Source organism: Salvia miltiorrhiza, chromosome 6, assembly GCF_028751815.1.
Source record: "Salvia miltiorrhiza cultivar Shanhuang (shh) chromosome 6, IMPLAD_Smil_shh, whole genome shotgun sequence".
Lineage (NCBI taxonomy): Eukaryota > Viridiplantae > Streptophyta > Magnoliopsida > Lamiales > Lamiaceae > Salvia > Salvia miltiorrhiza.
Window position 1 is genome coordinate 17,142,694 of NC_080392.1, and position 12,735 is coordinate 17,155,428.

The 12,735-nt window shown below is 37.8% G+C and overlaps 1 protein-coding gene across 1 annotated transcript; it reads left to right on the plus strand.

Moving 5' to 3' along the window:
• Positions 1 to 11,362: 11,362 nt before the first annotated feature.
• Positions 11,363 to 12,530, plus strand: LOC130990585 (uncharacterized). Its single transcript, XM_057914807.1, has 2 exons — positions 11,363 to 12,187; positions 12,444 to 12,530. Exons 1-2 carry the CDS (start codon positions 11,363 to 11,365, stop codon positions 12,528 to 12,530), a joined length of 912 nt encoding a protein of 303 aa, XP_057770790.1.
• Positions 12,531 to 12,735: the final 205 nt, after the last annotated feature.

Here is a 12,735-nt window from a genome sequence, read left to right on the forward strand (position 1 = left end):
ATAAGGATAATATTGATTTATTTAATTTATTTTTTTAAATAAAAATAGGATTTAGTTATTTTATTATATTCTCTATATTGTACTTATTTTTTTAAATTTTTTTTGCATTTTTTATTTTTAATTTATTTTTTAATAAAAATAAAAAAGTTACCAAAAAATTGAAAAAAAATTACTATAATGTAGAGAATATGATAAAATGACTAAATCTTATTTTTATTTTAAAAAATAAGTTAAATAAATTAAATTATTTTCTACTTAAGTAAATTGTGGGCAGCCACAATGTGGTTGTTTAGCATTAATAATTTAGTATTGCTTAAAATGAGATTGACTTAAATTATTTGCTTAATAATTTATAAATATAATTATTATATGATTATTTAATTATTATACTCATTGAATTGATAATATTGTTATTATACGCTATTTCAAATAAAATATTACTCTCCAATCCCAACTTTTAGTATTCATTTTAAAATAACACGTATTTTAATAAAGTGGTTGAGTGTGTTGTTAGTGGAATAATAGGCTCACTTTTATGAAAGTGTTAAAGTGATTAAAATGGAGTAAGAGTCACAACCTACTTTTACTATAAATAAAAATATATATGACGTTGAAATGCAGTCTATTGGTAAAACGCTTCTCTTCCAACCAATAGGTCGGAGGTTTGAGTTACCTAGAAAGCTAGAGTGTGAGTGTATTTTTCCTTTCTTTGGGTGTAATAATTAAAAAAAAATAGAAATATATATCAAAATGTATGACAGACTAAAATGGAAAGATTGATATTAAAAGATGGGAGCATGGAGTAATATTTAAATTAACATAAATTTTCTTGTCACCAATTAATCTAACTCACAAATAATGATAATTTTTATATTTTTACATAAATTAAATTTTAAAAATAATAAAATATATTATGGTTCATGCATTGAACATATTATAGAAAAAGAAAATATTATTTCTTAAAAAATACTAAGATTTTAGTTTAGTTACTTCAATTCAGAAAAAATACCATCCATCCCAATTATATAAGTTGGTTTTTATAAAAGATTATACATTTCAAAATTTTATTAATATGCTTCTGTCTAATTTTTTGATTAACTCAAATATTAAAGAATAAATATAAATATATAAGGAATTTAATTATATAATTTTATTTTCCAATAACTTTTTAAATCTTTGTGTAAAATTCAATTATCCTATATACTATGAGGGAGTATGTTTTTTAATTGAATCCTTTTTTTTGAGGCGGTCCTAAATGCATTTAAGAAATAATATTCTTATTTGGAGAATTTATCATATTATAATTTTAATTTTGTTTTGGAAGGAGTTAGAGTTACATGTCAAGTTTCGTAGTACCAACAAAATTACAAATATACTATTTTTTTTTCCTGTATCATTTTAATAGGTTTTAAGATTTGAGTACGAATATTAAGAAATTAGTAGCTTATAACAAAATAAGAAATACTCCAAATAACTATTTAAATAACTATTTAGATAACTATTTAGGGTGTATAAATAAGAAATGAGTAGCTTAATAACTATTCGGAGTATAAATTTTTTAGGGATAATTGCATGAAAAAACACCAACTTTGATCAGAATTCAAATTTAACGCGAACTTAGGATTTTCCAATTTAATACACCAACTTTCATTGCTGTCCAAATTTAACACGCTCAGTTCTTGAAAAATTCAAAAACAACCCCTTTTGAAACTAATTCCACAAAGACCCACTTATGTTTTAATTTGAGACATTAGAACCCAAAGAATCTTATTTCCTTATGATGTTTTTTTTTTAATTATAGATCCGCGCCAGAAATGGTATCAGAGCGGGTTTTTATGGAGGAATTACATTATATTTAATTTATTTTATAATTAACCTATGTGGGAGGAGACTCCATTAAAAATTTATGGATCCGGACGAGTGTCCGAGATGTATTGTATACATGAATTCTCTTTAAAATTTGGAGAGAGAAACTACTCGTCTGTTAGACGATGATGGGTGTGAATTAATTATCTTTTGCCGTGTTGTTTTTACGTTGTTTTAGCTCGGATATTACCCGTTGTGTGCACTTTTGATATAGGAATTGCATGGAGGAGAGTCGAGGTTCGTGGATGGAAGAGATGGTGGAAATTCAAGAATTTATGAAGAATTGCATGGAAGATGGAGGAATTTTAGAGATTGGGCTTGAAGATAATTGTTCCAAATTTAATTAAGTCCAAAACTCATTTTTAATTAAGTATTCTTGGGTTTGATTTTTGTTAAGGGCCGAAGCCCGTTTAGATATGGTAGGCGGTAGCTTAAGGGAATTTTAATTCCCTACTGTTGTTTCCATAAGCGCCGCATATAGTATTTTATGAGATTAGGACTCTTATTTTATTAGCATTAGACCTAGCCGCATGTGGGGACGAAGGATTATTAGATAGCGGCTGGATTGGAAACAAAGGAAGCAGTCGAGTATTGGGTTAATTCAAGTTTGATTTATTTCTTGCAATTTATTTTCTCAGCTTTATTCGCATATTTCAGTATGTTTATTTTTATTTATTTGATTGTTTTTATTTTAAGCATGAGTAGCTAAATCTTTAATTCGGCGATAATAATGAAACTCTAATTTAATAATCTGTGAGACCTAATTGGTTTAAAATTGATTCCTATTGATTCTGATTAATTCCTAGGTTCCAAGATAATTCTGATTTTATTTAAGCCTGATCAACTTAAGTTTAATTGGATTACAGTCAATTAGTTCCTGCCAATCCGTAATTGTTGGAATTGAACTAATTAGTGATACAACTACCGTGGTATATTAATTATTACTAGCTTCTCTAGGATAATTGATATAAATTGGGTTCCTTCATCTTAATGCTATTAGAATATTAAATCTAGGTCTGGCGTCTCCAGCTAGGTTATATTTTAATAAGATAAATAAGCAGGTCTGGCGTCTCCAGCTGTTTATCGACCCAGTAAGTAGGAATTGGGGTACGTCCGTTGCGTTTCACGGTATCCTATAACTGGTTGGTTGATAGGGATTGATTAATTATTGCGTCGAGGATCAGAGTTGAATTAGAGTGGATTTATTTGAGCCGAATTACCCTTTTTATTGATTTACTTCAAGCATATTTTATTTAATTATTTATGCGTTCTTAGTTTAATTAACTCCTCTTAAATTTAAGGCGTGGTGGCATCACCGTTTTTATAGATTTAGGGATTTGAATGATTTTTAACTGCTCTTTGTGGGATCGACCCTGCTTGCCATTGTATTAATTTATTTTGGTAATTCCGCATGAATTATTTTGGTGGTTGGCGACGTCCACCAAATTGGCGCCGTTGCCGGGGAGCGGTGTTAATTAATTCTTTTCCCTTTGTCTATTTTTTTTTTCTTTGTTTATGAGCATATCGTCCAAGCCAAACCTCCTCTTCGATGGTGAAATTGAGAAGACCGCGAAGAAGCTAAAGAAGGAGGCGAAGGCGAGGAAGCTACTGGATCTGCTGGATTCGCAGGCTGACCTTCCCATTCGACCAGAACAGTTCGTCGAGGAGAAACCCGGTTCTGTCGCTGCTGAAGAGGTTCTGTTTGCCCAAACAGACCACGACTCAGAGACAGAATCAGACTTTGAAGAAGAAACTGACTCAATTTCGATTGCAAGTACTGAGAGTGACATGGCTGACGATCCGAGACTGTGCGATCTCTCCAGCCACGAAGCTGATGACCCCCCAACTCCGATCCGGATGCTGGCGGCTGCTACTGCTATAGAAATTAAGCTTGGGTTGCTTAATGTTCTTCCTAAGTACTACGGGAAGAAATGAGAAGATCCATATAATTTCCTGAGCGAATTCATCAAGATCTGCAAGGTACAGAAGCGCCCCACTGATGTAACGGAGGAACACTTCAGATTAGCTGCTTTTCCCTTCACCATGACAGCAGAGGCGGACTCTTGGTTCGCGAGTCTCCCACCGTATTCTATCACTACATGGGCGGAGATGAAAAGGCTATTCCTGGAGCATTTTTTCCCTCCCACCAAGACAAACGCACTAAAGAAGGAGATCAGTGGTGCAAAGCAGGAGTATGATGAATCGTTAAGCGCCTACTGGACCAGATTTAGGAGATTGGTGGATAGTTGCCCAAACCACAAGTTTTCTGAGGGTGACTTGTTGCAGTATTTCTACCAAGGGATGACCGTTGACACTAAGAATTTGGTGAACTCAGCAAGTGGAGGGGGATTTTCCCAAAACACGGTGAGTGAAGCCAAAAGATTAATTCAACACTTGGTGGAAGCTACGAGGGAATATTAGGAGCCGCGCATCCAATTGCTCAAGAAAGCTGCTCAAGCTAGTTCATCAGATTTTGAGGAGAAGTTCGAAGCAAGGATGGGGAAATTGGAGAGAATGTTGAGTACTGTGGTGGAGAAGGTTGCAACCGCTGGACAACCGACAGAAAAGCCATGTGGAGCATGCGGTAATTCAGGCCACACGAGTTTGCAATGCACAGGGGATGAGGAAGAGTATCAAGCCCATGCAAACTCTTCCCACAATTTTTACAGCTGCGACGCGCCACTGCCCCATTTGCCCAAACAGGACCAGTACGCGAACAATCACAATGCTCCATGGCGAAACCATCCCAATTTTCGATGGAGAGATCCCGAGCCGAAGCAGCCACCAGCGATGCAGCAACCACAGCAGCAAAACTACCGTCCTCCACATCAAAGGACGGGGTATCAAGCTCAGCAACATCCTCCCGAGAAGCAAGGCAAGTCACTTGAGGAGATGATGGCGGATTTGATCGGCAACCAACAATTTCTGCAAAATAATGTGCAACAGCTTCAACAATCTCAAGCCGAGCAGAAGGTGCAGATTGAGGGGTTGGCTCGTCAAGTGTCTCAACTCGCAACTTCCGTGAATCAACTCAAGGACCATCAAGGCAAATTGCCATCGCAAGTCCAAGTGAATCCTCAGGAAAGTGTGAACTTGATCACCTTGAGAAGTGGCAAAGAATTGGATGAACCGCCAATCAAGAAAGTGGAAAAAGCTCGAGAAGGCGAATCTGGCGAGAGCAACTGTTTGCCCAAACAGAACGATTCTGAAGAACTAGTGCTCACTGGAGGTCAATCTGGAAATACGTCTCGTTTGCCCAAACAGGACGGTGAGACCGAAGCTGTGCAGAAAGGAAGGGAGGCAGAACGAGAAAGTGTTGAAGATGATTCGACCAAGGAGGAACCAATACTGAGCCTCCGCGATCCTAAGTTTGTGCCATCAGTACCTTTCCCAAGAAGGTTAGCAAGGAAGAAGCCTGAGGAAGAGATCAATGACTTCATGAAGATATTTGGAAAGTTGGAGATTAATCTTCCTTTCATCCAAGCACTCAAACTCCCTCATCTGAGCAAGTTTTTGAAGGACTTCATCGATGGAAAGTCTAAGAAATCTGGAAAGATTGTGATGGGCGAGAACGTGTCAGCAGTGATACGAAAAGAGTTGCCGCCCAAATGCAAGGATCCAGGTATGTTTTCTCTGCCATGTTTCATCGGTGATACTAAGATTGAGCATGCTATGTGTGATCTAGGAGCTTCTATTAATGTCATGCCCTTAGCTGTTTATAATAACCTAATTGGTGTGAAGTTGGTGGCTACTAAGGTGGTGATTCAGTTGGCTGATGGGTCATGTGTTCATCCTGAGGGTCTTCTAGAGAATGTTCTTGTAAAGGTGCATGATTTTGTTTATCCTGCTGACTTTTATGTGGTGAAAATGAGTGGTATGCAGTCGAAAGAGTCAGCCGGTGTTCTGTTAGGTCGTCCTTTCTTAAGGACCACTAGGGCAGTCATTGATGTTTATAGTGGTACCATTTGTTTGGATTATCATGGAGAAAAGTTTACTTTCAACATTGATGATACCATGAAAAGTCCCCTTGTTGTTAAAACTGTTTGTGCCACTAACATTACTGACCCTTCTGTCCAAGAACATCTTGAGACTAAATCTGTGCAGGACAAGTTGGAACCGACCTTGATCAAAAGAGCAACTGGTCTTGATGCTCGTGGGATGAACAATGAAGAAGTCAAAGAATCTACCAAGTCTCTTCATGCCCACCCGAAATTGGCAGATTCTGGAAATACGTTCTGTTTGCCCAAACAGGACAAAATTCTTCATGATGACCCGAAATTCACAGGTTCTGGACATACGGTTCGTTTGCCCAGACGAAAGCCACGTTATAGAACTCTGCATTTTAATGTGGAACCACTCGACTTAAAAGATAAGTGTGATGAGGAGCTCCGTTTGGAAGCCTATAATACCAACATGGGGTATGCAGATCTAACAGCGATAGCTTATCACAAGCATCGATTCTGGAGAACATTTGAAGTCGGTGAAAAGGTCCGATTCATGCTTGGAAGGCAATGGATAGGTCCTTTTGAGATACAGTCTGTTTGACCAGGCGGACCAGTGGAGATTAAGAGTTTGGCTACGGCAAAGACGTTCGTAGTCAACTATCACAAGTTGGAGCCATATTGCGATGCATCTCACATGACAACAGTGGAAGAAATTCCATTGTCACCTCAGACGAGATTCTGATTGCATCAATAGTCTAGCCAAAGACTTTAAATAATGGCGCTTATCGGGAGGCAACCCGATTTTCTTTCCCTTTTATTTTCCTGTTTTGCCTTTCTCTTCCTTTATTTTTGTTTCGTTAAGTTTTCCTTTCAGTTTCTTAGTTTCACTTCCTTAATTTTAATTTTTTTGTTATGTTTCAGTTTTAAAAAAAAATGAAAAAAAAGAAAAGAAAAGAAAAAAAAATCGAAAAAAAGAAGAAGAAAAAAACAAAGAAAAGAAAAGAAAAAAAAAGAAAAAAAAAGAAAAAAAAAAAGAAGAAAAAAAAATACTCCATCCGTCCCATGAAGCATGACACACTTCTTTTCGGCACGGGAATTAAGAAATTGATATTTTGTGTGTTAAATGTGGTAGGTGAAAAGTGAAAATGTGAATAAAGAGTAATTTTTTTGCCATTTTTAGAAACGTGTCATGCTTCGTGGGACAGACCAAAAAGGAAATTGTGTCATGCTTCGTGGGACGGATGGAGTATAAAAAAAGATGTTGCACCAGTTTGAGTTGAGCATGTAGTATCATTGTTATTATTGGAGTTTTTTTTCCCCGAGTTCAGTTGCTTTCTTTCTTTCTCCATGAACTTGAATTGTGGATGATGGTTTGGATTAGACGTGCGCACTTTGAGTTTCACTGCATGAGCTTAGGACCCCTAGGATCTTACCAACATCATGAATGGTCCTTAGCCCCATTACAACCAATGAGAAAAGACCTTTTTGAGTTACTGTGTGACCATGACATATCACGACTAAGTGAATTTTTCTTCTTGCGTGTGAATTTCCAAATGAATTCTTGAGAGAAGAATGAGCCTTGAGAGTAGTTCGTTGTTGCTTGATTTGGACTAAATTGACAATGAAAACACTTGTTTGACATTCTCCTTTTCTTGAATTCGAGAGTTGAGAGTTGATTGTGAGTTGCATAGTTTGACTTGGCAGTATGTTCTGTTACTGGTGTTTTGATGATTACTTGGTTGTTGTTTTTAGTTAAGTTTGTCGTTGTTTAGTGTCCTTGTTCTTTTCTGTTTTCTTTCCGTTAGTTGTTGCTTCCGTTGTTTTGTTCTTTTCTTGTGAGTTTTTAATGTCGTGTCGAGGGGGGAGGTCTTGTCTAGATAGCTATTTCCACTTTTGAGTCTTTTCTTCACTTCATACTTGAGGGCAAGTATGATTCAAGTGTGAGGGGATTTGATGGTGTGAATTAGTTATCTTTTGCCGTGTTGTTTTTACGTTGTTTTAGCTCGGATATTACCCGTTGTGTGCACTTTTGATGTAGGACTTGCATGGAGGAGAGTCGAGGTTCGTGGATGGAAGAGATGGTGGAAATTCAAGAATTTATGAAGAATTGCATGGAAGGTGGAGGAATTTTAGAGATTGGGCTTGAAGATAATTGTTCCAAATTTAATTAAGTCCAAAACTCATTTTTAATTAAGTATTCTTGGGTTTGATTTTTGTTAAGGGCCGAAGCCCGTTTAGATATGGTAGGCGGTAGCTTAAGGGAATTTTAATTCCCTACTGTTGTTTCCATAAGCGCCGCATATAGTATTTTATGAGATTAGGGCTCTTATGAGATTAGGACTCTTATTTTATTAGCATTAGACCTAGCCGCATGTGGGGACGAAAGATTATTAGATAGCGGCTGGATTGGAAACAAAGGAAGCAGTCGAGTATTGGGTTAATTCAAGTTTGATTTATTTCTTGCAATTTATTTTCTCAGCTTTATTCGCATATTTCAGTATGTTTATTTTTATTTATTTGATTGTTTTTATTTTAAGCATGAGTAGCTAAATCTTTAATTCGGCGATAATAATGAAACTCTAATTTAATAATCTGTGAGACCTAATTGGTTTAAAATTGATTCCTATTGATTCTGATTAATTCCTAGGTTCCAAGATAATTCTGATTTTATTTAAGCCTGATCAACTTAAGTTTAATTGGATTACAGTCAATTAGTTCCTGCCAATCCGTAATTGTTGGAATTAGACTAATTAGTGATACAACTACCGTGTTCGTAGGGGGAATTAATTGGTATATTAATTATTACTAGCGTCTCTAGGATAATTGATATAAATTGGGTTCCTTCATCTTAATGCTATTAGAATATTAAATCTAGGTCTGGCGTCTCCAGCTAGGTTATATTTTAATAAGAGAAATAAGCAGGTCTGGCGTCTCCAGCTGTTTATCGACCCAGTAAGTAGGAATTGGGGTACGTCCGTTGCGTTTCACGGTATCCTATAACTGGTTGGTTGATAGGGATTGATTAATTATTGCGTCGAGGATCAGAGTTGAATTATAGTGGATTTATTTGAGCTGAATTACCCTTTTTATTGATTTACTTCAAGCATATTTTATTTAATTATTTCTGCGTTCTTAGTTTAATTAACTCCTCTTAATAAATTTAGGGATTTGATTATTTTATTATTTAATTATTTCTGCGTTCAAGCATATTTTATTTAATTATTTAATTATTTTATTTAAGGCGTGGTGGCATCACCGTTTTTATAGATTTAGGGATTTGAATGATTTTTAACTGCTCTCTGTGGGATCGACCCTGCTTGCCATTGTATTAATTTATTTTGGTAATTTTGCAGGAATTATTTTGGTGGTTGGCGACGTCCACCAGACGAGCTCAACTGGAACAATCGAGCCCTCGTAACAAATATTCGTCGAGGAGAAGATGGAGAGATTATTCGTGATATCATCACGAGTATTCAGTTCTACCATGAACACCTTATAGAAATCGCCGAGACCAGAACGGCGATTGAACGAACAAAAGATGACGCCCATCGGTCACACAACTAATGGAGCAGAAGGACAAAGCTGGAACAGCCTATCCAGCTTATCAAAAGATCGAGTCAAACTCTTCCAACAATGTCAACTTGCGGGAGATTCAGAGAACAGTGGAATATTATGGCAACAAGTTATATGATCTACCGATGGAGATGAGCCAAATATCACTCAAGCAAGAGGAAATCTTAAAACTCTTGTGTGATATTCAGAAAAAGGTGGAGGATATTGAACGGCGGAAACCATGTTCCGGAAAAAATCGGAATACATGGTCCAAAGACCCAACCTATCTGCTACCACTTAATGCAGCGCCCAAGGAACTGCAGCCGGAGGACATAATCAGAATCGTGAAAGGGAAAAACCATGAATAACCCTGATCGAATCGGATTAGAGGATCTATAAGAGTTAGCAGAATCATTTGATAACCTAAATATGGTTGATATAAAGATGAACCATGGGGGTGAGGTGCCCAAAACAGAGCACCCACAAGAGGAATCATCCAGGAGAGGTGGGGGAAGAATCGAGCCATTATCAACGAACCAGAAGCCGGCCCAAGATGCAGGAAACTCCTGTAGGGAAGGCCACACTTGTACCAATCCACCCATATGGATTGATTCTCAACCTCGATTAAGCCAGCTTTAAAGATTGGGAAGTTCTCATCGATGACTGGGCTTCAGCTATAAAGGTCGTGATTTCCACGATAGAATATGATAGAAATGAATTTATCAAAATCTTCGAGGCAAGTTTTGCTGGAATGACAAAACAATTTTGGGATAAGGCATCAACGGAGGCCAAGAATGAGTTGTTCACCAAAGAATCAGCTCTGGAAATCCTTGAAAATGTCGCCACCAGATTAAAACCCATTTTCTTGGAATGGGTTTCTTTGAAGCATCAGGAGAAGAGAAGCGCAAAAAATATCGACAAACACTTTACAATCTAAGATTGGTAGTGCTGGAGCCAAAAGCTCTTGATGAATTTTTGCGCCTATATGCCCTATATGTCCATATGGGGTTAGTTGATGATCAGACAGCCAGGGACCTCTTTTTCACAAAGTTTTCGAGTCCATGGAGGGAAATGCTCATCAACGAATACGTATCACCAGGAGAATATCCACTTGATAGTGCATCAAGAAGGATGTCATATGTTCACAAGAAGCTGTCCAAATAGTGCCAGAAGGCGGCGGACTAGAGAAATCTCAAGAAATTGAGGAGGCTCAATAAAGAATCTCCATTGATGTGCAACAATCTTGACCTTCCAACAAAGATTGGGGCTGAGTTGCTGTATCAACAGAGGAGAAAGAAGAAACATAGGTATCAACCCTATGAAAGAAAACTAAGAACAAGGGGAAATGCTCATCAACGAATACGTATCACTAGGACAATATCCACTTGATAGTGCATCAAGAAGGATGTCATATGTTCACAAGAAGCTGTCTGAATAGTGCCAGAAGGCGGCGGACCAGAGAAATCTCAAGAAATTGAGGAGGCTCAATAAAGAATCTCCATTGATGTGCAACAATCTTGACCTTCCAACAGAGATTGGGGCTGAGTTGCTGTATCAACAGAGGAGAAAGAAGAAACATAAGTATCAACCCTATAAAAGAAAACTAAGAACAAGGCGGAGTTCTTGGAAGCAAAGAACTATGTGGACCAGACAGAAGGCTCGTTCCTACAAATCAGGTCAACGGAGCGGACCATCAAGAAGCCGGTTTTTATCTCAAAAGCGAATCACGGCGAGGAAAACTTTCAGGCGTACCCAAGCCAAAACAAATGAGAGTTTCAAAGATTGCAACTGCTGGACGTGCGGTGCAAAAGGGCATATTTCCACCAATTGCCCGGACAACGAGAAAAGAGGGATAAGGAAATGCGAATCCACTCTGGATATCGAAGACGCCCTCTACAACCAAGAACTGATACCGGTATATCAGTTCGAAGATATATCCTCCGATGAGAGTATATACGAGCAGGAAGAAGTCTTTAGTTCTGAAGATTCGAATATGACTGATGGATCATCCGGAGACGAGTCAGACTAAGGAGGACGAGGTTATCCACTTTCAAAAGGAGGATCATGAGGGATATACAAGCCATTCCCTGATCCCGCAAGAAAAGGTGGTGGAAAAACTCGTGACAAAACTCAAGAACAAAACCATGGATATACAAACATTCCAAGGGTTTTTAAGAGGAAGATTGGATCAAGTTCTACAAAGATTGAGTCCATTCAAAAGGAAGCATCATGTCTTCTTCGGTACAATGAATCGGGAGTTGGCGCTTCTAATAGAAATAACGAACAACCAAGTAGAGATCCAATTAATTCCAGCCGAAGATGTGCGGAGGGATCTCTTAAAAATGAAGCCAGAAGTCGCTAGAACGATAAAATGGATTCATATTGGAGCAATCCAGTTGGTGATCAAGTCCTCACTTTCACCAGGGACAGATACACCAATTGATGTTGCAATTTGTGACAAGAGGATTACAAATCCAAGAGATGCAGTGTTGGGAGCCTTCTCAGGCAATCTCTACGCCAAGAAGATTGTAACCGAATTGTACCCACAGATCGCTTATAATCTTCAAGATTCAGCCTTCAGTCGAGCCCTGACACTCTACCGGGACTACAAGAGGAAGGATCTATTGACTGGAGGAAATAGGTCATACTCGATTACATATCAAGTATCATATGCCCTATCAAATTCCCACCACACAGATTTATTTCTGGGGAATAATTTTATTGAAGTCCCAGAAGTATTCAAAGAAGTAGCCAAGGCAATTAACCCTGACCGGGTTGAAATTCCCAAAATAAGGGAAATTGACATCCAAGTTGGAGATAAGCAGGTGTTGAAACATAATCAAAGTCTCAGATTGGGAGCACCAAGGCTATCGTTCCAAGGAGATAGGCTGATCTCAAGGCCTTTAGAAAGAAGTTTCTCTCATTCCTACTAGAGAAAGGCGATCCAGGAAACACCAGCACAAGGTATAAGAGTGAAACTCAAATGCCCCGAAGGATGGAGAAGTGTTTCCACAAAGTTTGATACAACCGAAAGGAAAAATCAGTTTCCTTGCAATACGTTGTACTATTTGGCAAATTCAGAAAGCAATCGATATATCAAAATTCTGGAGATTGGAGGCTTTGAAATCCAAGTCGAGGGCAAAGCCGGACAAGAAGTTGGCGTCCTGATCTTAGGACGAAATTTCCTTGACAATTATCAACCATGGTCAAGGAAAGCAAGTAGGGTGGAGATCACAATCGGCGAAAAGAGGTTGCTGATCCAATGACGAATCCATTCTCGATCTACATCTCTGTGGGGATGTTATACGAGAAGTTCAAAGCAGAATATTTTGCTGCTTATATTGATTCAGGAGCAGAAATCTGTACAGCAAAA

Excerpts from the sequence above, each read along its gene's own strand:
- LOC130990585 (XM_057914807.1), top strand. The coding sequence starts at position 11,363 with ATGGATCATCCGGAGACGAGTCAGACTAAGGAGGACGAGGTTATCCAC. Across the intron at positions 12,188-12,443 it reads TCCAAGTTGGAGATAAGCAG|AAAGCAATCGATATATCAAA; the intron begins GTGTTGAAACAT and ends TGGCAAATTCAG.